General features: G+C 42.1%; 1 protein-coding gene across 8 annotated transcripts in view; it reads left to right on the top strand.

Moving 5' to 3' along the window:
• Positions 1-25,307, top strand: part of BCAS1 (brain enriched myelin associated protein 1) — a 97,011-nt gene extending 71,704 nt beyond the window's left edge. For 4 of the 8 annotated variants that reach the window (XM_036901928.2, XM_036901927.2, XM_036901931.2 and 1 more), the window contains 4 exons: positions 6,939-7,112; positions 14,663-14,728; positions 19,857-20,120; positions 24,171-25,307. In XM_036901928.2, coding sequence (XP_036757823.2) covers positions 6,939-7,112; positions 14,663-14,728; positions 19,857-20,120; positions 24,171-24,245 — 579 coding nt within the window. In that variant the 3' untranslated portion in view covers positions 24,246-25,307. The remainder of the gene's footprint in view (positions 1-6,938; positions 7,113-14,662; positions 14,729-19,856; positions 20,121-24,170) is intronic. The other 4 variants (XM_036901930.2, XM_036901932.2, XM_036901934.2 and 1 more) reach the window with 2 other exon arrangements.
• The last annotated feature ends 1 nt before the right edge of the window (position 25,308 follows it).

Raw genomic sequence — 25,308 nt, 5'->3', positions numbered from 1 at the left:
CACGTGATTGGGCACCCCAGGGGAATAACACTGGATGAATATTTGTAACCCCCATTGAATTGATCAGACACAAAATTGGAGCGTGCCTTTTTATAATCACAGGGGCTGAAAGACTCTACTGAACACAAGCACACCCTTTCACTCCTGAGGGGGCAGCGACCCTGCCTCCTCTGCTTCCCTCAGCCCTGATTGCTCCTTCACCTTTCTTTCCATGGTGACTCAGATTCTCTACTAACTGGGGCCGTGCCTTGGACAGCCAATGCATCAGACGTGAGAGCATCTTGCTGCACTAGATGCCGAGACTGTTGGCCGTGGGCCAGAGAGGGGCTCTAGGCCTGAGACTCTGGGTCTCTGCACCGAGAGACAGAGCTTGACCTCCCCTGCCGAGACTGTCAAGACAGTGCCTTTCTGTCCGAAGGGCAGGGCTCCGCAGGAGACGCCACGAAAAGGCATCTTGCCAGAACATCTCCAGGCAGATGAGTAAACTGGCCTCAGGAGTTTCAGAACCCAGATCGTAGCTTTCTGCTCTGACAGAGGCACAGATTTTGGAAAACTTTGTAAGTTGGGGATAAGTGAGTTCACAGCTCCTTAAGATAGAAATGGATCATCATTTTGCCAATGGGTCTGGCTCGTTCTAGGTGGCTCTTATGTGCTTGTCATGGATAGGGCCTGGGTTTGTTTTTTTTTCCTTTCATTTTTCTTTAATTGCTGTAAATGAACAGATGTTGAAAATCCAGATGTGTTCCAGAAATGTTGTCTGTGATGTGGAAAGAAAATTAGAATGTCTATGTTACAACTCTGGTTAAGGAGAAAGATCGTTGAATCTGCTTTGTTGTTATTATTTTTCTTTTCTTCCCTCCTTCCACTTCTCTGCCCCCTCCCTTTCTCCCTCTCTCCTCTCTGAGCCAAACTTAGTAGCTCAGCAAGCCCAGGTCTCATAATTCCAGAAAATCCTCATGAACATACTGTCTATTTTCTAGAAAGTCAAAACTCTATTTCAGCAACCTGTGAGAAGGGACTCTATGAGCCTTCTTCCCTCAACTTGAAGTTTGAAACTTGCAGGTTAATCTGGAGCATCATTAGATTTTGAGGTTTTGGGTTTTTTGAGAAGGTTCCTTTCAGACATTCATGTGCTGCTGCCTGCCTGAGCAACCCTCTGTCTCTTGCACATCACTTGCTGAAAACAGAGTTGATCTCTAACAGGTAAATGAAAAGTGTTTCGTTTTTGAGTGTGAAAGGTAAAGCAGAAATATAAACATGAATTAAGATTCATTAAAGTTAAATTATTCATACCAAAAGATAACATAAAAGCTATACAGAAAACAAAATATTTTCTCAAGAAAATAAAGAAGCATTTAAGAATTCCTTTAAACTGCTCAGCCCTACAAATACCATTTCTATTTCTAAGCTTCAACATTTCATCTTCTAATAGCTAATTAGTTGGAGGGAATGAGGCAAAAAATTTATGATCTTGGCCCCACTATCCCCAGGCCCTGCCACTTCCTAGACCTCAGTTCACTCATCTCTTAAATGGCCATAATAATATTATCTATACCTTAAGGTTCTTATGAGAATTAAATGAATAATGTTCATAATGTGCATACTTCAGCAACTGAAATGTAGAAAGAACTCCATAATTCAGGGGTCAGCAAACTACAGTTCCTGGGCCAATTCCAGCCCATCGCCTGTGTGTGTAGGCTAAGAGCTAAGAATGGTTTCTGCATTTTTAAATGGTTGGAAAAAATTGAAAGAAGACGAATATGTTATGACATGTAGAAATGATACAAAATTCAAATTTCAGTGTTTATGAATAAAAAGTTTTATTAGAATACAGACATGCTCATTGCTTTGCATACTGTCTATGGCTGCTTTCCTACTTCAAGGATAGAATGGAGTAGCTACACAGGGCCTTTTGCAAGCAAAGTGCCACCCTTTGCAGGACCGGTTGTTGCATAGGAGTTGTAACATCCCAAGTGAGTGCCTCCCAGTAATCAGTGATTATAGTTTCTTGTGAAATCACACATCTTGCAGCTGACCCAGTGCCCATGTGGAGGGAAGGAACAGGTAAAACAATTAGTTTAATCCTCCCAAATAAGAGAGGTGGGAATAATCAAAACAACATATAATACTCTAAACCTTCAAAACAGGATAACTATGTGTGATTAACCATACTACGAGAGTTTTTAGTAACCAATGGCTAAACTATGGTGATGGTTGGTTTTTTAATTTCTCTACCCCAAATTTCCAAAACCAATCTATCAGCCAATGCAAAGCAAAAGACAGAGTGATTTCAACATTTCGTAAAGATTTTCATGAAAAGAGAAATAAGGCTTTTAAAGTCCATGGAAGTTTAGTGCTTTTCCCAGAATATGCTTCCAGTCCTATAAGAATTGAAATCCAACTGCCTTAGCCACAGAAATTACTGGATCTTTCCACTGCAGTATGAAAATGTTTTGGTCATTGATTGAGTTACTGCTCTAACTAACGGAGAAAAAGAAATTTCCTTCCCAATTACCTATAAGATGAAGGAAACAGGTCCTTCTCTCTCTCTTAATAAATAATCTCTCAATTGGAAGTGAAAGAAAGCCCAATGCAACCTGGATTAAACAGAGAATGGAATTTACTGGTATGTGTCACTAGGAAGTAGATTTCCATTGGCTCAGCCTCTGGCCTGGTTACATTTTCAGCTTTCCCACATCACATCACTCAGTCCAGGGTACAGGAGAAATCGGTCCAGTGGCAAACCTGCATGTCCTGGAATTTGTTCTCTTTCATTGGCTCGAATGGGTTCACATGCTTCTGCAGCTGTAGGTTGTGTTGCAGTAACAATGAAGCCCCCAGTTGTAGTGGCTTTCAGTAGCAAAGGGTCTTTTTTCCTCACTTTTGCTACAAGTCAGCTTATGTTGGCTGTGGCTAATCTGGACTGAGAAAAGCAGACCCTTCAACAAGGCTCGTGCAGTTGTAGTGGCAGAGAGAAGACAGTGCCATGGGTGAATCACTCAGTGGTGCTAAAAGTGTCTACTTAGTTGTACTTTATGTTATGTCTCCTCACGTTCCATTTGTCAAAGGAAGTCACATAGCAATGGGCACAGTTGTATAATTCTTTTACAGGAAGGCAGAGTGAATGATTGGGAAAATATACATTCAGCCATAGATGACCATCCCTGAACGCACGAGGTCAAAGGGCTGGACCTTGATTGGCTTAGACCTGCCCAACCAGCATCAACCAGATGGTGTGCTCTTCGAGTTAAGGTTGTTTCCCCCAAAGCAAAACTCGGGAACTGTCAAGAGAGTAGGGAGAATAGTTACTGGGTAGAAAAACAAAATGTTTACAAGGTCTTTATAATCAAATAATCATGTTACAAACCAAACCAGAATGAACCTAAAAAATTCTAAAATAAAAACTTTCAGTCTTGTTATGTTGCAGGTGAAGTTTAAGCAGAAGAAATCTATTTCCCTGTAAATGGATTTTCAAAACTCAGCACTCTAGTGAAAAATGTCTAAACCAAATTTCAAGAGTAAGCATGCTGTAATATTTGAGGCAAAAAGTGAAAACTCTTGCTGAGATACATCCTGTCTATGTTAAATGGACTAGCCATTCTCATGGGATGTACGGTATTGCCTACTGAAAGCAAGCAGAGGGCATTTAATTCTAAAATAGAGCCCAAATCTGACTTTCATTATGTCTGTCATACCGAAAATTAAAATGTACAGATGCAGTCATATATTCTAAATAAGGAGTGACTTTTTCCAAAGCCATAGCCTAGAAGGGAATTGGGAAACTGTCCTAATAGAAATCAAATTCTTACGTCTGTGTATGCAGATTGGATTCTCACTTAGCTCACATCCTTCTAGATTTCCTCCTTGGATGTCAGTGGATTTTCCTTGGCTGGTGAAAGCCAAATTCTTGGCCTGACTTCAAAGCTAATGAGAGTCTCTAGAAATTCCCCCTCCCCTGCTTTTTTTTTTTTTTCCTGCTGAAATAGTTGTGTTTTGAAGAATGGACTCAGGCCTGGGATTTATGAGTTCACACCTCTCAACATTTGTAAAGGCCCACCAAGAAAACCCTTGGCAATTAAAGTTGGTTGACAAAGTTACTGCCACACAACTGATTATTTTATTATGTGAATAATCTTCCCTCCAGGCCCTGCATACAAAAAGAAAAAAAAAAAAAAAAACCCTTGTTGCTTCAACGACAGAGTCATATTCTAAGCCCAGAGTCAGCGAGTCGGACTCTGTTCATATCTCCCCACGGAACCCCTTCCCACCCCTCCACCCTCCTCCCCTTGGTTTCAGTCAAGGTGGGTAACTACCACCCCCCAAAGTATTTGTTCATGATTTGGCTAAACAAATACTCCCATTTTCTCTACCAAGAATTAGCCGAGGGGCAAGGATGTGACCACTTCTGGCCAAAGATATATATCCTGAGGTAAGGGATCAAAATTACAGAAATTTATTTGGAGCAAATCTTGTGCTGTGAACTTCCTTCTTGTTCCAGGACATGGGGTTGAGGATGTGATGCCTAGACCTGTGGTAGCTACATTATAACCATGGGGTATCAAATCAAAGGATGAAAATCTGAAATGCAGATATAGCAGAGCCAATGGAAAGAGCCCGGGTTTCCAGAGACACTGTGGAGCCACTGAACCAACCCCAGAACTTCCTGCTTTCAGACTCATTGTTCCATTAAGTTATTGATTAAGTCACTATTAAATATTCAGTAGACAACTCCATCCTCACTGAAATGGCTACTTACCTGTGGTGTGACTTTGGCCAAATCATTCAATCATTCAGATCCTTCATCTGTGGAATAGGAACAATGGGGTGTATTCTGAGCTGTCTTTAGTAACTCAGTAAGTATTTACTGAGGTAATACATTAAAAATAACATGAACAATGTTGGGCATAGTAAGAGAGAGTTGTTCATATCAGTGCTAAAAAGTAGACATGTGTAGAGTGGGTGACTCCAGATAATTCATGCCCATGAAGTAATTCTCACAATAGCCCAAGTAACAACCACTTGTATTAACTGAGTATTTATTATGTGTCAGGCACTGTTCTAAGACCTTTACATGCATTGCCTGATTTAACGCTAAACATGACTTTCTGATGTGTATACTGTCCCACTGAGAAATGCCAAAACACGGCCAGAAAGATACTTGAGTAGGGGCCTTGGTGTAGAGCCCCTGCAGGGGCAGAGTGAAGATTGACCCAGGCAGGCTGTGCTCACAGTCATATGTCAGACTGCCTGTGTTTCAGGCCTCCCCCAGGACGCTGTGGGTGAAGCTCATTTTTCAGCGAGGCAATTGAATTAAGTTAGGCCTAGATAGGGGAATCCATGACCTCATCTGACCACCAATCCCAGACTCTTACTGGGCTGCTGTCTCAGCCCGGTTTCCTAAATGTAAGCCAGGGTCAGGAACAGGCAGCCCAGGGCAGAAGCCTCCCCATGCACATTTGTTTTTTGGCCGTTCCAGGGCTCCCATTCATTCAGCGTCTTCAGATGAGGCCCCTTGACGGTGCTCACTGCAGCCACCACTGCTTCTTTTCTGTCTTGCATCTGGTCAGTCCGGGCTGCTATTTCATGCCTTGCCTCCTGCAGATGTTTGAGTTTATAACTCCCCGACCAAGATCTTTGTTTACAAAGGAAAAATACTAGAAGTGGTTTTGATAAAGATGGGAGAAAAGGGTTTGTCACGGGAACCTTCCTGTATCGGTTGACGACACAGAAATTAAGAGTCCTTCTCAATATGAATGGCTTGGGTCATTTGCAAACCAATGGTATGTTCTGTATGAAGGAAAGGAAACTGATTTCTTCAGAAGCATCCTGTGTTTTTGAAAATACCTAAATTCCTCTCCCCTAGCCCCTGGCAGCAAGAACAAGGTTCTGAGGAAGCTGGGGTCTGGCACCAGCAAAGACAAATGCGGAAGATGCCTTTGGCTCTAAAGTGCTTTTCTCGGAGGCGGGGACAGCAAATTTGTTGTGTAAGGGGTCCGATAGTGAATATTTTAGACTCTGCAGGCCACATAAAGTCTCACATTTTTCAACATTAAGAAAAAATGAGAATGCTTTAAAAATGTAAAATCCATTCTTAGCTCAGGGGCCATTCCAACACAGGCTCTGGGATAGATTTGCTAATAGTTCTCCAATCCCTGCCTGAGAAAACAAAAAGGACATTATAAAACCCCCTCCAGGCCAATTAACTCTGTCACATTGCAGAGACCAACACAAATGCAGAAACGGGCCCAGATGTGACCGGCACGGCATGAATGGAGTGGTGCAATGCAAAAGGAAAAAATTTGGAATCCGAGTTCAGGCAAATGGGCCCTTCCACCCAAACTCCACGCTGCTGACCATCCCTTCTGCCTACAGATTTTCAAGGGTGCTGAGCTCACTGGGTACCCCGCAGGAGGTCATAAGGAACTTAGCTATAGTTTTCTTACCAAGTTCATTTTTCTTCTGAAAGTGTGAACTTCTGTTGAGTACCGATGGCAAATGGCTGGTCTGGGTAAGAGGGGTGATGAGCTAACGAGGAAGTCAAGTCCATTAAGTCACGTGGCTTTTGCACTGTCCTTTCTGCAAAGAGGACAGTGTCTCCACAGACACAGGGGATCTAGGACATGGCCTAGAACATGTCATGGCCACCACCTCCTTATTTTGACCCAGGCCAGGTGTAACTGACCTTTACAGTCAACCAAAGAGGAATTTTACCACTCCTGAGTCAGTGTATTTGACAGTTGCTCAGAAATTGGCTGTTTGAAAGCACATTCTATGACATGAGCCCTACTCGGTGAAGACGTGCCTGTGTAGAAATGGTCATAGATTCAAACCCATAGCTACTATGTGAACAAGGGGGCAACTGGAACCCCACTTTATAAAATATGTTTAGGGGAACATTTTTTTTTTCCACTGTCTTATTACCTGGCAAAATCATCCAGGAGGTGTGTGAATCACCAGTAGAGGTGGTAAAGTCCAAGGACGTAGAATCAGCCTTACAAACAGTGGATCTCAATGAAGAAGGAGAGGCCACAATTGAACCCGCAGAAGCAAAGCTCAAGAGAGAAGAGCAGAAACCACGGAGAACCTCCTTGATGGCGTTTCTCAGACAAATGGTAAGCTGCTTGCTTCTGGTACAGAAAGCTGACATGCCTAGGTCAGCTTCCAAGAATAAAGGACCTGGGTCACCGGTGGTATGAGACATAATTATAGGAGGTAGACATGGAATTTGAGTGGAACACGAATTGTTCGGTGAGAAAATTCCCTTTCATCTTCTGACTCAAATGGAGAGTCTCAGTTTATTGCAAAGGTATATTAATCTTTCTTTACCTCCTTTTTTAACAAAGAGAGAGCTGGCCTCGGGTCCTGAGTTTTGGCTGACAATGTCAGCCACCTAGAAGTTAGTATTGTTTACTTTTAATTTTATTTATGTTTGAAGTTTCCTTCTGCTTTTGGAAAATTATACTGTTTTGCTCATTATGGTAATGATAGGCAGTTTCCTTTGAAAGTACATTTATTTACATAAAGACCATAAGCCATTTTTTAAAGGGCAAAGTAATATACTCCAAGATAAATACTGACATTGAAAAAAATTCTGAAGGTGACATGTGAGTGACACAAATTTGGACAAAACTGATTTACACATCATTCCATAAGGAAATGACAATATAATTGTCTAAGAGTGGCTGTGTAGAGTTGGTGAATTTGCTGTGCTTTTAGTGTATATAGAATGGAAAGAATGTGCATAGACATATTTTTAGTGTCTGTGAAGAGTCATGTACATTAAATACCTAAACATCCAGGAATGTAAATCATATAATGCAACAAAACCTACATTGGTTGGAAGACAGAAAACAAAAACCCATCTGAAAGGTCATTGGTTTAATTCTCTTTTAATGAAAAACAAGAATTTCATTAGAGTGAGCTTTTATTTTCAGGAGTCTTTGGGAAGCTAATCCTTTGAGAAAGCGACTCTAATTTCACAGGCTCGGCCTATTAAGGAATCCTTTCTAGTCCACAAAACAAAACAAAACAAAATCCTCGCCAGTGGTGCTGAGGCATATGAGAAATAACTGTGATAGAAACTGTTTGCGAAAATTGTTCTCTTTCTTCACTGGGTTTTCGTAGTAAGCAGTGTACAGTAAGGAGGGGGAGGTTTGTATGGCTGGAACCTCTTCTATATTCCTGGCCATTTACTCTGCAATTTGGCACTGAAAATGGGAATCAAGATGTGAGTTTTTCAACCAGTTTTTACACAATATCAGGACAGAAAAGAACATTTAGCCTGCTTCTGGCAGCACATGTACATTCCAAATTGTATCCCCAAATCGCTCATCATAACACTGATGATGCAGCTTTCTCATTTCTGGATGGAGCAAATAGAATGAAAAACAAAGAAAAGCAAATAGAATGACGTTCTCTTCCAAATGACCAACATGAGACTACACATAAAAGATTGGAAAATACAAAAGACTCCAAATCCAGCATGAAAGATGTCTAAACCACCCAGTGCATCCATTCAACATACACTCATTCACTTAAACTCATGTTCCAGAGCTAGACCTTGGAAGTTGCTTGGGGATATTATCTAGAAGTAGAAACTGGGTACGTTTAACTGTTAGGGAAACAAATTACAGACAAGAGTTCTTTGGAACTGATTCTCCTTAGGTTTGAAATTGAGGTAGAAGAGAACACATTTTTCCCAAGCAACCGTCAAGGGATTCATAGAGTCAGGTCTCCGAATGTCCATTGTTCTTATGACCTGTTTTCCACTGGAAGGGTTATGCCTGGGAACTTGAACATTATTCCTTCTTTTCAATGTTTAACCTCCAGAATTTCCATGACTGTGGGGATTTCCCTAACCTAATGATGCTTGGCTGGCATTCTGTTTGGTTTTCACTGTAACATTTTATTACCGTTGTGAGCAATTCAAATACACAAAAGACATGGACTTTTCAGTTTGCTACAATCCCTACCACTCCCTATTGTCACAGGCAGCCCAACTCACTCATTTATATTACTAGCCCTATCCCTGTGGTATTTGAGTTTGCAAGCTGATATAAAGCCACCTCATTCTCTATAACAACTTCATTGAATCACATTGTCTAGATTTATCATACTCAGATGAACCAGTGCTCTATTAAGGACATTTAGTTTGTTTCCAATGTGTTGCATTTCATTCATTCACTTATTCAATGAATAATTATTGAGCACCTACGATATGCCAGACATTGAGATATTTATTGTGGAGGATGAGTCGATGTGGTCCCTATCCTCATGAAGAAGAAAGCCTAATGAGAAAAACAAATGCTTATTTTTAACTTGGCACCATATTCAGTGAGCATGCACCATGTGTCTTGCACACACGGTCCAATTGCTTCCCTCACCAGCAAGCACATCCTTACACAGCTACATCTATGCAGAGGCATAGACAGCCCCAGAGAGTAGATTCCCAAAAGTCAGTTGCAGCAATTATTTTCAGGACACTCTTCTGGGTTAACATGTCATAACTTCCAAACTCATTTAAAGTCTTTGGATTACGCAGGAAAACAAATAAACACATACACATGCATATACACAAAAAGAAAAAGAAAAAAAAACCTCTAAAGGCTTGAAAATAGAGATAGCATCTGGCCCACCACTATGAGTATTTTTTTTGAGCCAAATAAGTGAATGTTTTGAACCAATTTAGGATATTGTTAGCAAAATACAGGTTGTTGGGTTTTTTTTAAACAACTGATTTAATAGAAGAGAAAACTCCATTGCAAATGCATCACCTTGTTCTGTAATCAGTGTCTCCATTCATCAGATCATGGACTTTTTACCTGCTAGCCTTCAGTTCCCTTAAGTTTCTTTCAGGAAACCTGTTTTACTATCCCATGAACAAGTAACTCTTGGCTGAGTTTTTTTTTTTTTAATGAGTGCATTGCCCAGTTCCTCCTAAAGAGATCCTTTTCTTCCCAGAAATTAACCTCTTCTAAAAATAAAAATAGAAAGAATATTATTTTTCAAATAATTACATTTTAGGGAAAAGAAAATAGCATCACACAAGCCCTTTCACTGCATTTGGCACTTGTAGAGGTACCACTTTACAAAAATCCTATGGGCTCCTGCAGATTTTCAAAATAATTACAAGGAATAGCTAAGACATCTGTCATGCCTTAAATAGAAAAAGATTCTTATAGGTATTAATTCGACTGTATGTCAAGAAATTGGATATTTGAAGTGCTAGCATATTTTTATAACATGAGTGGGTAGAGACCTATATTCACGTACCCATAAACCGGGTAGATTGATGAAATCACAGGGGTGGTAGAGAGAAATACAGAGATATAGATTTATAATTTGTCAGTATTAATAACACCTTGTACTTGAAAAGTGCTTTCCTCCCCCGAACTATTGTCACATATTGTTTCATTTAATCTTCCCCCTGTCTCTTTCTTTAGGCCATTAGTTTTATAAGAAACTCTTTGGTGGAATAACGTCCACAGGCTCAGAGACTGTGAGCTTTCATAATGGGCAAATTAAAGATTCAAATGAGGAGACAGCCATGAAATTGGAGCTTTTGTTGATTACATCCAACCTAATAAGTCTAATAAAACCTGTTGAAATTGACTTGGAGGAAAAAAGAGGGTGGTTTGTAATGGTAATTATAAAATAGAAAACAGGCCCTTCTAGCCAAAGTTCTTGATCTCAGAATCTTTTCTGAGTATGAAAATATGAATATTGAATTGCTCTTTAAGGGAAGATTTCAGGAAACATCTGTTTGGGGAGTTTCTGTCTCCACCAGCAGCTTGCATTCCTTTCTACTCTTAAGGGGATTCTGTGGTCACTTGGCACTTCTCAATTATTAATACTAATAATAATAGCTCCCATTATTTATTGCATGTAAATGTCATGGCTGGCCTGCTGAGTACATTGCATGCATCATCTCATTTATTCATGTAAAAACCCTGTGTGGCATGTTACTGCCCCACTGCTCAGATAATAACATGAAGACAGTGTGCTTAAGTGATCTGCCCAAGGTCACAGAGCCGTTAAAAGGCAGAGCCAGAATTCAAACTCAGGTTTTTGTTGATTCTAAAGCTCACCCCTATACTCAGGTTATCGCTACTTCTTATGCTGTCAGCAGCTAGTTTGTTTTGAAGGTCATTGGAGATAGAATAACCATAGCTCCATTTTTTAGATTCTTTTAGCATTGTTTTATGTGGGAACATTTTTATGTGTTGGGCTTCTCCAAAATTACAACATGGCAAAAGAGAGGAGAATTAATACATGACTTACGTAAAGCTTGGGCGTAAGTTTTCTGAATATACTTGTCACTAAAATGACATCTACCTCCTCTGTGTAATTTTGTCTGAATTGTCCAATTCCATTTCAAGTACGTGTCTTGGTAAAACACAAAGCTTGGACTCATAGCCCTTGTTCATCCCGGAAATGTCTAGTGGTTCCTTGGATTTGTTACAGTGAGGCCAATCTAGTAAACAATCTTGCTGATATACTCACACTAAATTAAAATATCATCTCAATTCTGTTTCTTTTAAATCTCCACTTCTGTTGGATTAGATCTCCATCAAAATACATTTACATTCTTTTGAAAGAAATGTGTGCTGACCCCCAAACATGTCCACAGGAATTCTGAATATCCAAGTGACTCACACAGGAGAGGGTTCCAACGCATAACACAAAAAAGACATAAAAAATGACTTTATTAATGTGCAAGGCTTGGATGTTACAACTAGATACCATCACAACACTGAAGGCTAGAAGCCCTAAGATGCTTCACCTTCAATGCTCGTGAATAAAGTCCACAAAGAAATATGCCCAGTATCACACAGAAAGATCTCTGAGATTGAAGAGAAACTGTTCTTAAAAGTATAAAATAGTCTCTGAAAGAATTTTAGTCTCTTTAAACAGTAACTCTGCTATTTTTGACAGCTGGAAAAAATAAGCTTCTGTGGTTATGATCCTTTGAATGCAAAACCCAACATAAACTATTCAGATTTGTCTCTGAAAGAGGAAAGAAGAGGGATAGAAAAAAAATGAAACAAAGACGGGAGGGAGGGGAAATAGAGGAAGAAGGAGAGGGATTGTTAATAACTGCTACGATTGATGAGACCTCAGATGGACTTAATAAGACCCTTAATCTAAACTCAGCATACCTTTGATAAATTAGCTTTGCACGCCTCAAAATGAACAAAAAAGAAAAACCTTAGAAAAGCTTGAGATATTCTTTTTTTTTTTTCAAAAGAGGTTGAAAATCTTTGGGTGTTCTCCCTTTCAGCCTGAGGATCTGCTTTTAGGATGCCAACTAGACCCACTGTTTTCCCAAGAGCCTTTTGGTTTGACCCAAATTCTCCCCCAAGAACTGGCAGAGAAAGAGAGGGGAAGCAAGCAAATCTAAGCCTTGCACTGCAGGGTACCTGAGAGACACCGGATTGAAACAAGTAAAGAGAAGTCAGAACTCCTCTCTTTTAGGGGGTGAAGGTGGCAGCAGGGCTGTGCAGGACTCCTGGTTTCCATTCAGGTTGGGCTTAAAAAGCCATTTCGTTTCTTTGGTTGTTGCCATTCAGCATTTCTCAAGGGCAGCTAATGAAGATGTGACACCGCAGTCTAAAGGACGCTGGGGGATGTGGTTGAGTAGGAAGGGATCTTACAACAGTGTGAAATTCTGGAGGCCTTATGAAATCCCAAAGAGGCAAAACATGTGGGTGAGATGGGGAGGCTGACAGCTGGTTGTAAGGAGAGAAATAATAACCAGGAGAGTCCATTTCTTTTTCTAAATGTTCTCAAGAAAGACTGGCCCTTGTACAAACAGTGAAGATGCTACCTTCCATATAAATGGATCTAAAGTTTAAAAAAGGACAGACAGATTCCTTATTTGCCTTTGGGTTGAACACTTTGGTGAAACTCAAGACAATGATGTCCCTAAGAATAATACATAGAACTTCCAGGCGCCAGTTCAGGCTAAAGAAAGACTTCTTCTATTCCTAACCAATGGAGAAGAAGCAAGTGTTGAGGTTCTTCCCTAGGCCAGGCTCTGTGAAGGTTGCTTTGGGGCTAGGAAAGGTGTAGAAATTCCCATACTGTGTCACACCATCAACAGAAGCAGTCCAGTCCTCTGAATCAGAGGCAGCACCGAGCAATGTTTAAAGGCAAGCAAGGTGGACCTCCAAGGATGGGCATATCCCACAAAAATCCCTATTTGAAATTTATCAGCATCGCTCTTATCCAAGCCCTTAGTATTTTTCCCAATTGGATAGCTTCATGGGAGAAAGGCCAGTCAATATTTGTTGACTGAACCGTACCTCCCACAGCCTAGGGGCAATATGGGGAAGTGGTTAAGAGTGTAGAATACAGAGCCATTGTCTGGTGTCAAATCCCGACTTCCTTAGCAGCTAGTTTCATGACCCATGTTTCTCTGAGCTTCCATTTTCTTGCCTGTAAAATAAGGAAAATAAAAGTATTCCTCTGTCTTACGGTTCTATGTGGTGAATAAATGAACATGTGCTATTATCTCATTTAGCACAGTGCCTAGCCCTTGGTGAGCATTCTGCTAAAAATTAGCCTTCATGAATAATAGTTTTTATTATCTCTACTAATAGGAGTACCATTCATCAACTTATAGAGACACATAATATTAATCAAAAACATATTTGAGTTTCTTAAATGTTTTTCTTTAACTGTTTTTAGTGCCAGGGTTGCAGATTCTTGCTGTCTGCTAGCAGAACAGCTAAGGTAACAGAGGGATCTGAAGTCCTCCTCTTTGCCCTGCATGCTTACCCCCATTTCCTATACTCCCCTCCACAGCAATGCTCAAATATGTGAGGATAAGACCCGAGTCAAAATTATTGATAAGAACTGAATAACCCATTACTAGACTTCTTAGGTATTTTATCAGTCATCAAGCATAGAACATTACTGAATCCACCGCTCAGACTACAGACCCAGTATTTGGTCTGCACTTGTCTATGGCCTGTTAGCTTAAAGCAGTGATGCACGTCAGGATCACCTGGAGGGTTTGCTGGGCCTCCAAACACAGATTACTGGGCTCCACCCTGAGAGTTCCTGATTCAGTAGATCTGCAGTAGTTCTCAAGAATTTTTATTTCTAACAAATTCCCAAGGGATGCTAAGGTTGCTAGTCCCGGGACCACAGTTTCAGAACCATTAACTCAGAGTGTGCACTTAAGGGCCAAAGCTGTGAATTCAACCTATTCTAGTTTGGTTCATTGGTGCCACTGGCCACAGGGGGCGCTACTGAAAGAAAATAGAATGTTCAACTCACCCCGCCTCTCCCCTAACAGAAAAACACAAACACCCACCACCCAAATGTTGCCGGTAGAAGACCATCAATGGTTTGCCTGCTCACTCATGTTTCATTCTTTCGTATGTTCAGCCATTTATCCCCAGAATTACCCAATCCCAAGGGTCACGACTTTTGTTGTTCTTGGAGACCAGTGCTTGAATTTAACCCGACTCTGGTTCCAGACCGCATGGAAATCGTGTATCTCATGAGTGATACGTTTCTAGTTGGTCTTCCTTCCGTTTGTCTTGAGCCCAAACTCAATGGCATACGAGTGAGGCCACCCATTCCAGAACTTCCCTTGCATTCCCCATGCTGTGCTTGCAGTAGCTGAAAGGCCATTGTCTGTTTGTTATTTTAGTCAGTGAAAGGGGATGAAGGGATCACCCGCTCAGAAGAAATAAATGGGAAAGACTCCAGCGGCCAAGTAAGTAACCTGTCAACTCGATTCGGTGGTGGGTTCAGCTCGCACGTTCTCCCTTCTTTCCAGGCTTATTTCCAGTGCAATTCTCAACCACAGCGAACTGACATAACATCTTCGGGTCAAGCATCTACTGCATACACCAGGCACTCTCTTGGGCCGGGCAGATACAAACATGAACAGGCTAGGGTTCCTCAGCTATTTCTTTTTATTATTATGTATTTTATTATTTCTTATTTTATCTTATCATTTTACACATGCTCTTCTGTCTTCTCTACAAAGGAAAGTCCTTCCTGTCCTTCAAGTCTTGGCCCAAATGTCACCTCCTCAAAAAGACCTTCCATTTCCATACATGATCATTGCGTCTTACTCTTACTTCACGGCATTTGTCAAGCATTGTAGTAAGTCATTTGTGTAATAGTTTTCTGTGCCCCTGCCCCTTCCTGCCCTCTCTGGAGCATCTGTGGAGCCATGGGGAGCCTCTTCTATTTTTCTATCACACTATGTGGTGCCTAGCCCTTAATAGGAGCTATTCCTTGAGTGCATGAGTGAAAGATACGGGATCACATGCTTCTTTTCCATTATTTTCTCTATTCTAAAGAAACATAGCTATGACATTTTTATAACTATATGTATTCTTTTTTCCAGTGGCACCATCTCATGCTCAATACCCTAACTTATAACCTACACTCTTTCTTAACTTAAAAATATACTTCCACCAAAATGTCATTAAAATCTTCTACATATTTTGGCCATATAGTGAAGTGGTTAAGAGCATGAGTTGCAGACTCAAACAGCCTGGGTTCGAATCCTGGCTCAACAATGTTTTGCCCATGTGACTAAAGACAAATTACCAACTCTATCCATTTCTGTTTCCTTATCTCTACAAGGGAGCTAGGAGAAGTGCTGTCTGATAGGGTCGTCCTCCTTAGATGGATCAATACATGCCAAGCACTCAGAACATGCCTGGTACAGAGGGATCAATAAATGTTAGTGGCTGAGCTGCCATACAAAATATCATAGTGGCTTAAACAGCACAAAATTATTTTCTCCTAGTTTTGGAGACTGGAAAATCCAAGATCAAGATCAGGATGTCTTCAGGGTTGGGTTGCTGATGAGGAGGGCTCTCCTGACTTTCAGACAGCTGCCTTCTTGTCCTTAACATTGCAAATGAAGAAAGAGTGAGCCCTTGGGTGTTTATTCCTACGAGGACACTAATCCTGTTGGGTCAGCACCCTATCCTTATGACCTCTGCTAACCTTAATTACTTCCTTGCTTCAGACACTTTCACATGGATTAGGCCATCAAAATAGGATGCCATAGAAATGGTTATTGTTTGGTTACTATTATTATATGCTACTGATAGGAAATTAGCACCCTATAATGTTCATGTCACACACACACACATGGGCAGCAATGACTATAAATCAATTATTATATTTCTATTTCCATAATAATTGGGTTATCCCATATATATATATCAACAGGGAATATATTGATTTTTACTGCATTTGAATTATTTTTGCTCCTCTTTTTTAACTTACTACCATGTCTGTCCCCCAAACCTAATCCCTAGACCACTTTGGAACCCCAAATCCCAAAGGTTACTACCTGGGAAACATGATATACTTATTTTAGTCAGCATGAAGAACTTAAATATGATTATACATTTTGTCTAGAATCTGGGGATAAAACAGTTATGCCAGTAATTTGAGTGATTCTAGAATCCGGGAAGTTGGTGAAAATCTGAATGAGCTGGAAACCTTGTCCTAGTTACACTTATCTGGGAGTGTTGGGAATCCATTCTATTGCCAGGGCCTCAATCCAGACTTGAGAGGACAGATGTGCAACCTTTGGGACAGGGAAGATGCTTAGTTTAATTTTGGGGGGTGGGAGTAGACATTCTCTGCTCCTTCAGATTTGCCTTCTCAGACATGAAAGCCTCAGTTGATGTTTCTAGGAAAAGAAAGCCAAGACACCCCTGGATGAAGCTGGCTTCTAGCGTCTGAGTCAAACGGGTGATTCCCATGACCCTGTCCTCCAACTTCCTACCAGCATCACTGGGTCCTAGGAGAGGAGACACTCAGATGTTTCAGATGTGAATAACTTTTGTTATAAATTTTGAGACTGAGCCAAAACCCAAGCAGATGTTAAGTCATCTGATTTTAATGACAAAGCAATCATCACACAGTTCAAATTCTTAGCTTACTCAAGGCAAGGAGCCAGCTCTGTACTGGCCCCCTTAAAAAAATCAGTGTCCAATGACAGCTATTGGCTAGTTAGTACTTCCAACTTCCCACTCGACAGTGATTTTGACAAGGGAAATATTTTGGAAACATTTGGAAAGTGAGCTGCTAGCCATTCATTCAACCCATTTCGATGCAGACTTGCTATGTGTCAAGCGAGGTGTTGAGGATAAAGGTGGAAGAGAAAGAAGAGTTTGCTCTCTGGAGCTCCCGTTCCACCTGAGGGAGACAGAACATTTTCAAGGGAGCAAAGAAATCACTGAGATGAATGGAAATATAAGAAAACACAGTAATGTCCCCAGGAAAAGGGTTCAGGCTTCCTGAGACCATCTGCACAGGGACTGCATCTCCAAGGAGGGACAGCTGAGCAGAGACTTGGTAGGGCATCAGTGGAGTCACCCAAAACCTAGAGGCATACCAAGAAGTCACAGCAAATGTGAAGCTCTGTTTTGAGAGGAAGTTTGTTCAAGGACAAAAAGGATGCTTTTCTGAAACAGAGTGAGCAGAGGTCGAAGGGGTAGGAGACACATTTGGAAAGGTACAGGGCACTCAATGCAGCAACTATTTCCTGTCTCGTCTGCACCTGGCACTCGGATCCACGCAGTCTCTCAGGAGTCACCACTGGTGATGTTACGCCAGGATGACCAACTCGACCCAGTCTGATTAGGACATTCCTGGTTGTAAACATGTAAGTTCTACATCCTGGGACCCCCTCACTCCCAGTTCCCTTATGTTTGGCATTTCACATGAGCCAGACACCGAGCCGAAGAGGTTTTCCATTACTAACTAATTCCATCCTCACGATGTCATGACATACGATTTCTTTCATTACTGCCAAATGGCTGAAGAAACTGAGGAATGAAACAACCTATTCCAAGTCGCCCAGCATGGAGAGAGGAACCCGGTCCACACCATGTTCCTTTGACTCCAGTTGCTAAGCTCTTAGCCACTCACTGTATCTTACAATCTGCACAACAAAAAAACAGTTAACAAAGTGTTTGAAAGGGGATCCCCAGTTCCTGGCGTTTCTGAACAGCATGTTGGTGTGAGTTTCTGTCTCATTCTAAAGGTGAGTATCTGCTCTGGGCTATGTATCATACCTGGGCATCCATAGCTAGGCATTTGCTACAGCGTTGAGCGCTGGGCCCTGACAGAATATGCAGGAAGTGCGATTTCAAAACAGCTCCCTGGGCTGCCCTGGATGTCTGATGCCTCTTTCTCCAAGGAATTCTGCCCTTCAGAGGCTGCAGTCTATGGAGGTCTTCAGGACGGGAAAATCTTCTCGTCTTCTTGCTTATTTCTAAGGCATGTGCTTGACTCATTTATGTGAAATGACAGTTCTCTGGTTACTGCCTTCTCAATCAAAACTGCAACTTTGTTACAGAACTTTTTGATTTGGGGACAAGATATGACCTTTATGAGTCATCAGTTGTAAACATATATCCAGTGGGTCAAAGGTGGTGCACTGGGGTACTTGTGGGGTAGTTGTTTGCTATGAACAGGGCTTTGCAACTTTTGAATCCAATATTTAAAAAGGGATATATTTTGCCTTTAAAATAATTCAATTTCAAGTTTATATTGAAGACATAGAAGATCTGACAGCACTGGGGCTGTAATTCTACATAGTATCTCTCAGTTGGGTCTGAGCAGCTGTCTCCGCTTTAGACAGGTCACATGACATCTAGTGAACCACAATCCCCTCTACTCCAAATTGGCTCCCAAACATCAAAGCCAGCTTCATTTGAACTGGTGTTTTTCTTACACTAGAGAAATATTCCTTTGGCTTTCTGTTGCTTCCACAACTGGGGATTGTGATTATTCTTGCCCATGATATCTTCTGTGTTTTTATTTTATCTGTCTGGCCCCCATAGTTGTTTCAGTTCAAACAAATTATGGGGAAAAGGCTGTTATGTCCTAACAAGCTTTTTATAATCTATAATTTACCTAACATTTCCTAGAATTTTTGATTTTGTAGCTCCATCCTTCCAAATTGTAGGAACCAAGTAGAAGTGCAGACATTTCATTTCAGCATGAAAGGATGTATGTTCAAAACTAAAATTAAAATAGTCATTTTCTCTTGCTATTATTTTATGAAGTGAAAGGACACTTTCAAACCAGGAATTAAGATAGAGGTAATCATGAAGAAAAGAACAGGCATCCCCAAGTGGAGTCACATGTGACTGCAAGTGGGGGAAACCTTCTCAAAGCTGGCTTAGACACAAAAGGTCTTCAGGAACAGCTAGATCCAGGGGCATACACAATGCCACTGGTACATGGGCTCTTCCCCCCCTTCCTTTTATCTCTCAGCTCTGCTTTTCTCTGTGTTGTCTTCCTTTCCAGGCAGATTTTTCCTGGAAATGGTGGTGGCTCTGGAAGCTCCAGGCTTGTATATTCACACTTAAAATCCAACAGAAAGGAACAGACCTCTGTCTTCCTTGTTTTAACAAGGATCTGAAATTAGTATCAGTCTTATCCTGAACCAGTCACAGGAGCCCCATCACAGGCAATGCTCTGATTGGCCAGGCCTGAGTCACATGCCCTTGACCAGGGGTTGAATTAGTTTGTTTGAATCACGTGGAATGGATGACAGAAGGGTGGTTCCCCAAGGAAAACCCAGGTTCTACTTCCAAAAGAAGTAAGAAATAATGCTTGCTAGGAAAACATAAATTAATTGACAAATTATTAGATAAACAATCAAATGTCCCCTACTGTGGCCTTGTACCATAATAAGTATTTGCACATTTTTCTTATTTCTTTTTTCATTTCACCCAGGACTCATGAAAACGCCATCCAACATTTGAACATCTCTATTTTAACATATTTATTCACCTGCTATTGAGAATTGTCTTGCAGCCACTAAAAACGCATTTCGTTTGAACTTGCTGCAGACAGCGGACTCGGCGGAGAAGGCCATCACACCGCCAGAGGCTGCACCAGCCGGAGCAGGCCCGAAGGGCAAAGAAAGCTCCTCTAGGGACAAGAAAGCAGCGGCAGAGGCGAGCAAGCAGAAGGGCACCAAGCAGGAAGCCCAAGGACCAGCCCCGAGCGCGGAGCCCCTGAACGTGGAGGTGAATTCGCTGCCCAACGGAGAGAAGTCCCAGAGGAGACCCGAGAAGCGGCGGCAGTCCCTGGGGGGCTTCTTTAAGGGCCTGGTAGGTGGACTGCTCACCTCTTCCGTCCGTCTGGGCTCTAGGGCCGGGGGCGATGTTCCCACCTCTGAAGGAGACCGGCTAGAGGCTGGCTGGACTTTTGTCAAACAAACGTTTATTGAGCATCTGCTGTGTGCCAGGCGCTGTGCTAAGCGGAGAGCAAGGTGGACGCAGGCACTGCTGTGCTCGCAGACAGTCAGCGCAGGGTTGAGGGGGTAGGGCTGCTGGGCGTAGGAGCAGGAGTGCGACTGAGGACGTGGCCTGGGTTGGGTTTGAGAAGATTGCCAGGGAAGGCTTCCCAGAGGAGGTTCCATCCAGAGTGGGCCTCACACTAACCTGTGGAAGAGGGCAGGGGCGGCCTGAAGGCAGAGCGTGCAGGGTGGTGGAGCAGCAGGTGCATAGGTGTGTGGGAGAGACAGCACAGAGCTCACGTTCAGCCGGGCTAGAAGGGAGAACACGGGGAGAGGTGGGCAGGAACAGGAGCCCCCCTGTGCAAACGGCTCCGAGCCTGACCCTGGGTAGTGCGCACAGACAAGGTTAAACTGAGCTCCGTCCCTCCAGGGACGCCCAGCCGGGGGTGAGCAGAAGCCAGAGGCATCAAACAATTATTTGTGCCTGTATTTGTGCCTTTTTGCTCCTTTCTGTCGGCTCCCCTAGGCTGTTCACTTTGGGAGGCCGGGTGCCATGCCTGTCACGGGGCAGACCTGCTGTCCTCCCCGTGTGGCCGCTACGGCACAGTAGACACCCAATAAGTGTTTGCTGGATGAATAAATGGATGGAGTGAAATATGACACTAGTAAACTTTTCCTTATATTTGGCATAATATAAACCCTGGCAAACAAGGAGAGTGTGAAGGTCATCACTCAGTTGATAAGCAAGGTGATCAAACATCAGCTAAGAGGAGAAAACAATGAAGTCATACGCAGGCCCCATGGGACTGTGGGTTTAGCCAGAAGGACAAAGCAAGGAAATGACATGGATTCCAGCTGTGCAGCCAGGGAATTGGGCCTAACTTTGCTGTTGCAATAAAGACAGGGTAGTTGCTGAAGCACACGGCTTTCACCCACCTGATCATTTGGAATTACCCCACTCAGGGAACACCTGGAGGCACTGGTGACCTCTAACAGGTGGGGCAGGTGAGGGCACTGGTTCCCGAGGCCCATGTTTGGTCTCCAGACCAGCATCTCTAAGGACCATATTGGAGATGCGGAATCTCAGGCCCCAAGTTTAAAGTCATATGATAAAGGCCATCGTATTCTGTCTGGCCTCTGGGTGCTTGAGGATGTGTGTAGGTAGAGCCACAATTTGAGATCAGGTTAAAGTCACGATGTGAGCTTGTTTGAAAATTCGAAGCCCAGCACAGTGCACCCCTGGCTCTCCCCAGCACCCCAGGTGCAAGGCCCTTCTTGGGCTTTAAAGATGCGTTGAAGGAGGTAGATTGGCCATCCAAAGAGGTGGGCGTGTAAAGACTGATCACACTTGGGGTGGTCGATTTAGAGATTTGTCTCTGTCCTCAGCTCTGGCTCCTTAAAGAGGAACATAAACCCTGATCACACTTTTCTCAGACATTTCCAAATTACCTGCACATTTTTTCTGCCCAAAGTTGTGGCTGACCCCTTACCTGCTGAGCTGTGGTGCCCTGGGTGGCATCTAGCCTGAGGAGGCGCTGTTCCAGAAAGGCTCTGGCCACATAAGCCCCAGTCCTCTCTCCCTTGGGTGGTTCTCAGTTGGGTTTTTTTGTTCCTTTGTTCTGGGGTTTTGTGTCAGAGGCCCACAGGGCATTCTCTGCCTGTCTCCTTACCCATGGAATCCCTAGATCTAACGGGATGGATCTAATGCAGTGGTTCTGAACCAGGAGGGATATTGTATGCGAGAGACTAGCTCGCAATTCAGGCGAAGTGGAGACAGAGCTCAGATCCACTGCTTACTAGTGGAAAAACCTGATTTAAGTATCTTATGCCCACTGATCTTTCTCGTCATAGTGACAGTGAGAGTCATAAGGGGCCAATCCATAGGGTGCTGTGAGGAACTGGTATGGCCACAGCTCTAAGACCCGTGACACAGATGGAACAACAGGATGGGAATTGACTAGAGGTCATTAAACCTGAGAGCGACAAACAGCCCTGAGACCCAGTTACGGCTGACTCCCGAGCCCACGCTCTCAACATCCCGTTTGTCCTGGTCACCTTTCCGCTCCCAAAGACTAATGTGACATATTACATAGAGCACACACTCCATACATGTTGCTGATGAATGAATAACAATGACAAATTACAGTAACAATAATGCTTTCATAGCACTATGTGACAAATAACACTCTGAACACTTCACATATACTAACATTTAATCTTCACAACCACTCTCTATATCTCCATTTTCCCAGTGGTAAAATCAAGGTGCAGAGGGTTGAGCAACTCAACCACAGTCAGGCAGCTAGGAAGTGGCAGACCTGGGGTTCAAAACCCAGGAATCCAGTGGTAAATTGCATGTCATAACATGCCACTATAGAGTGCATACTTAATACTATACTGCTCTGTATTATGCTCTGCTGTGTATGCTATCCTACAGGGTACTACATATGTACTATATCTACCTGGAGACATCATATATATTATACTATATTCAACTATACTGTATTCACTATGGTACACTAGTATACTGCATGTTATCCTATATATGCTGTGCTATACTACAGGACACTATGTATATACTGTGTATATTTTATAACAACGTATTATACTACTCTACCCTATACTATATTGTACCATATATACTATGTAATTTACATGTATATATGCATAGCATATATACTATGTAAAATGCATTTACTACCCTATACCATATGTACTATATAATATATTATGCTGCACTGTACTAGCTATATTTAGCACTGTAGGCTTCACTATATTTATAATATACTGTACAATGTATACCATCCTATATTATAATATCCTATATTACAGTGCTATTACTATAGGTTTACTATCCTATACCACATATACTAAATTTTACTGTCTACATATACTATATACACTTATTACACTATATATTATACTATATACTATAGAACTACATATAGTTTACTATATAATATTACTCTCTAATATATACATATATAGGCTTTACTGTGCTGTATATGCTACCCTATATTATCCATCCTCCCTATCCTCTATGTACCACACTGTAAAACAGGCCCCGATAGTACTCCTGATCCACACAGCAGCATGGATGACTCTCAGATCCATTAGGCTGCATGAAAGAAGCTAGACTCACAGGCTGTGTATGATTCTTCATGGATGTGCCATCCCGGAAAAGGCAAAACTCTAGGGATGAAGAACAGATCTACATCTTCATTTTGGTTACATGACCATTTGTGTTTGTCAAAGCTCATAGGCCTGCACACAAAGAGTTAATTTTACTGCTTGTACATTACACTGGACAGAAAAGGTAAAATGATGATAACAATAGTGATAATAGTTCTTGACTCATTGAGTTTATTCAGCCACACTCAGTCAATACTGAAGAGTACCTGCGAGGCACCAGGCACCTGCCAGGCTCTGAGCAAACACTAGACAGAGTCCACAGAGCTTCCATTCTGGTGGAGGAGATAGATCACATAGACAATATCATTTCAGATATGATATGTTTCATAGGAAAATTAAAGAGGGTGGTTTGGTTAGAAAGGGGTCAGAGAGGCTGGCTAAAGTGAGCTATAGTTGTGGAAGGTCTACACCCCAGGCACTGTTCGAAGTGCAACACATGTATGAACTCACTTTATCTAGGAACAACCCTCTGAGATAAGGCATATCACCCCATTTTAAAGATGAAGAAACAGAAGCACAAGGAATTAAAGCACAAGATTTCAAAAGCTAGAAAGTAATATAACTGGGGCACTGAACATGGGCATGTGCTTGGAGATCACTGTCTTATCCACCACCTGTGAGCAAGGTCTAGCGATTTAGCACAGCGCCCGCATAGAGTAAGTGCTGAGTAAATGACATTGTAGCTGTGATGCCCTGAATCTTCATTAGGATGCACCTTCTTTTTCTCCAGGGACCAAAGCGGATGCTGGACGCTCAAGTGCAAACAGACCCCGTATCCATTGGACCCGTTGGCAAACCCAAGTAAACAAACCTCTACAGTTCCCACCAAGTTCTCCTGCCACCAAGATGTCTTCTCCCAGTTCACCTCCTCCCCAAGCCCACTCCATGTATATATTTTTCTTCTGATGGCCATTGAATGAATGAAATTCTGCCTCCAAATTAAGCCTGAGCTGTTGTATATTGAGGTGTATTATTTACGTCTCTGGTCCAGTCTTTCCTGGTAAATACTGTAAAGATGGTTTAGCAGGTTAACTAGGCAGGTCAGAAGAGTTGAAGGTTGCCAAACAGAGGAGGGAAGGGGTGAAGGAATGCATTCTGGTTAAGTTGTGAAAACAGCAGTGACAAGTATGTGGCAGAAGAAAAATGCCTGCTGGAAGGAATTAAGCACTGCAGTAAATTCATGCTCATCCACTAAGTTTGAGGAGGAGAGACGAAAATCCGTTTGCTTAAATTTGAGTTTCAAGGGGGGAGAATATGGGCTCTGTGTTGGGAGATTGCCAATTTCCTGGAATGGAATGTGTGGGGAACGAAAAGGAATTCTTAGAAGTTGTTTTTCACATAGGGCCCTGGAAAATTGTTGATGGGAGGGAGAAGATTGACTGGATTTGTGGAAACAATTGCGTTTTGAATCTCAGTGGCAGGGGCAAGGATTACAACTTCAGAACAAAACGCACCAAAATAAATGAAGTTGCAAGTTTATTTTTCGACACAAGGGGGCGCTGAGGTCTCCATTTCCGCCCTGCATCCTGTATCCCTAACAAAGATGGGGTCTCCGCAGTCTTACATTATTAATGTTTCTCAGATGGCTGAGGGGCTTGCTTCATCTGTTCTGTCTGACACTTACCTCAAGTCTGTCTGTAATTTCCTAATGTTCTCAGAATGTGTTCCGATAAAACCCTCCCCATAACCCCTAGTTAATAAAAATGTTCAGATTACTCAAATACCTGAGGTTTTTCTTTAATACTTGTACAGAGGAATAAACAGGACCTCGAGTCTATTAAAATGTAATTCAAAGTAGCATATGATTGAATTATATCATGTGTACTGTATCTTTCTGATTTAATAAAAAAATGCATTTATATCAAAAG

The sequence above is a fragment of the Manis pentadactyla genome, chromosome 5 (assembly GCF_030020395.1).
Source record: "Manis pentadactyla isolate mManPen7 chromosome 5, mManPen7.hap1, whole genome shotgun sequence".
Classification (NCBI taxonomy): Eukaryota; Metazoa; Chordata; class Mammalia; order Pholidota; family Manidae; genus Manis; species Manis pentadactyla.
Note: the sequence above shows the minus strand (reverse complement) of the source record. Positions and strands in the feature narration are given on the sequence as shown.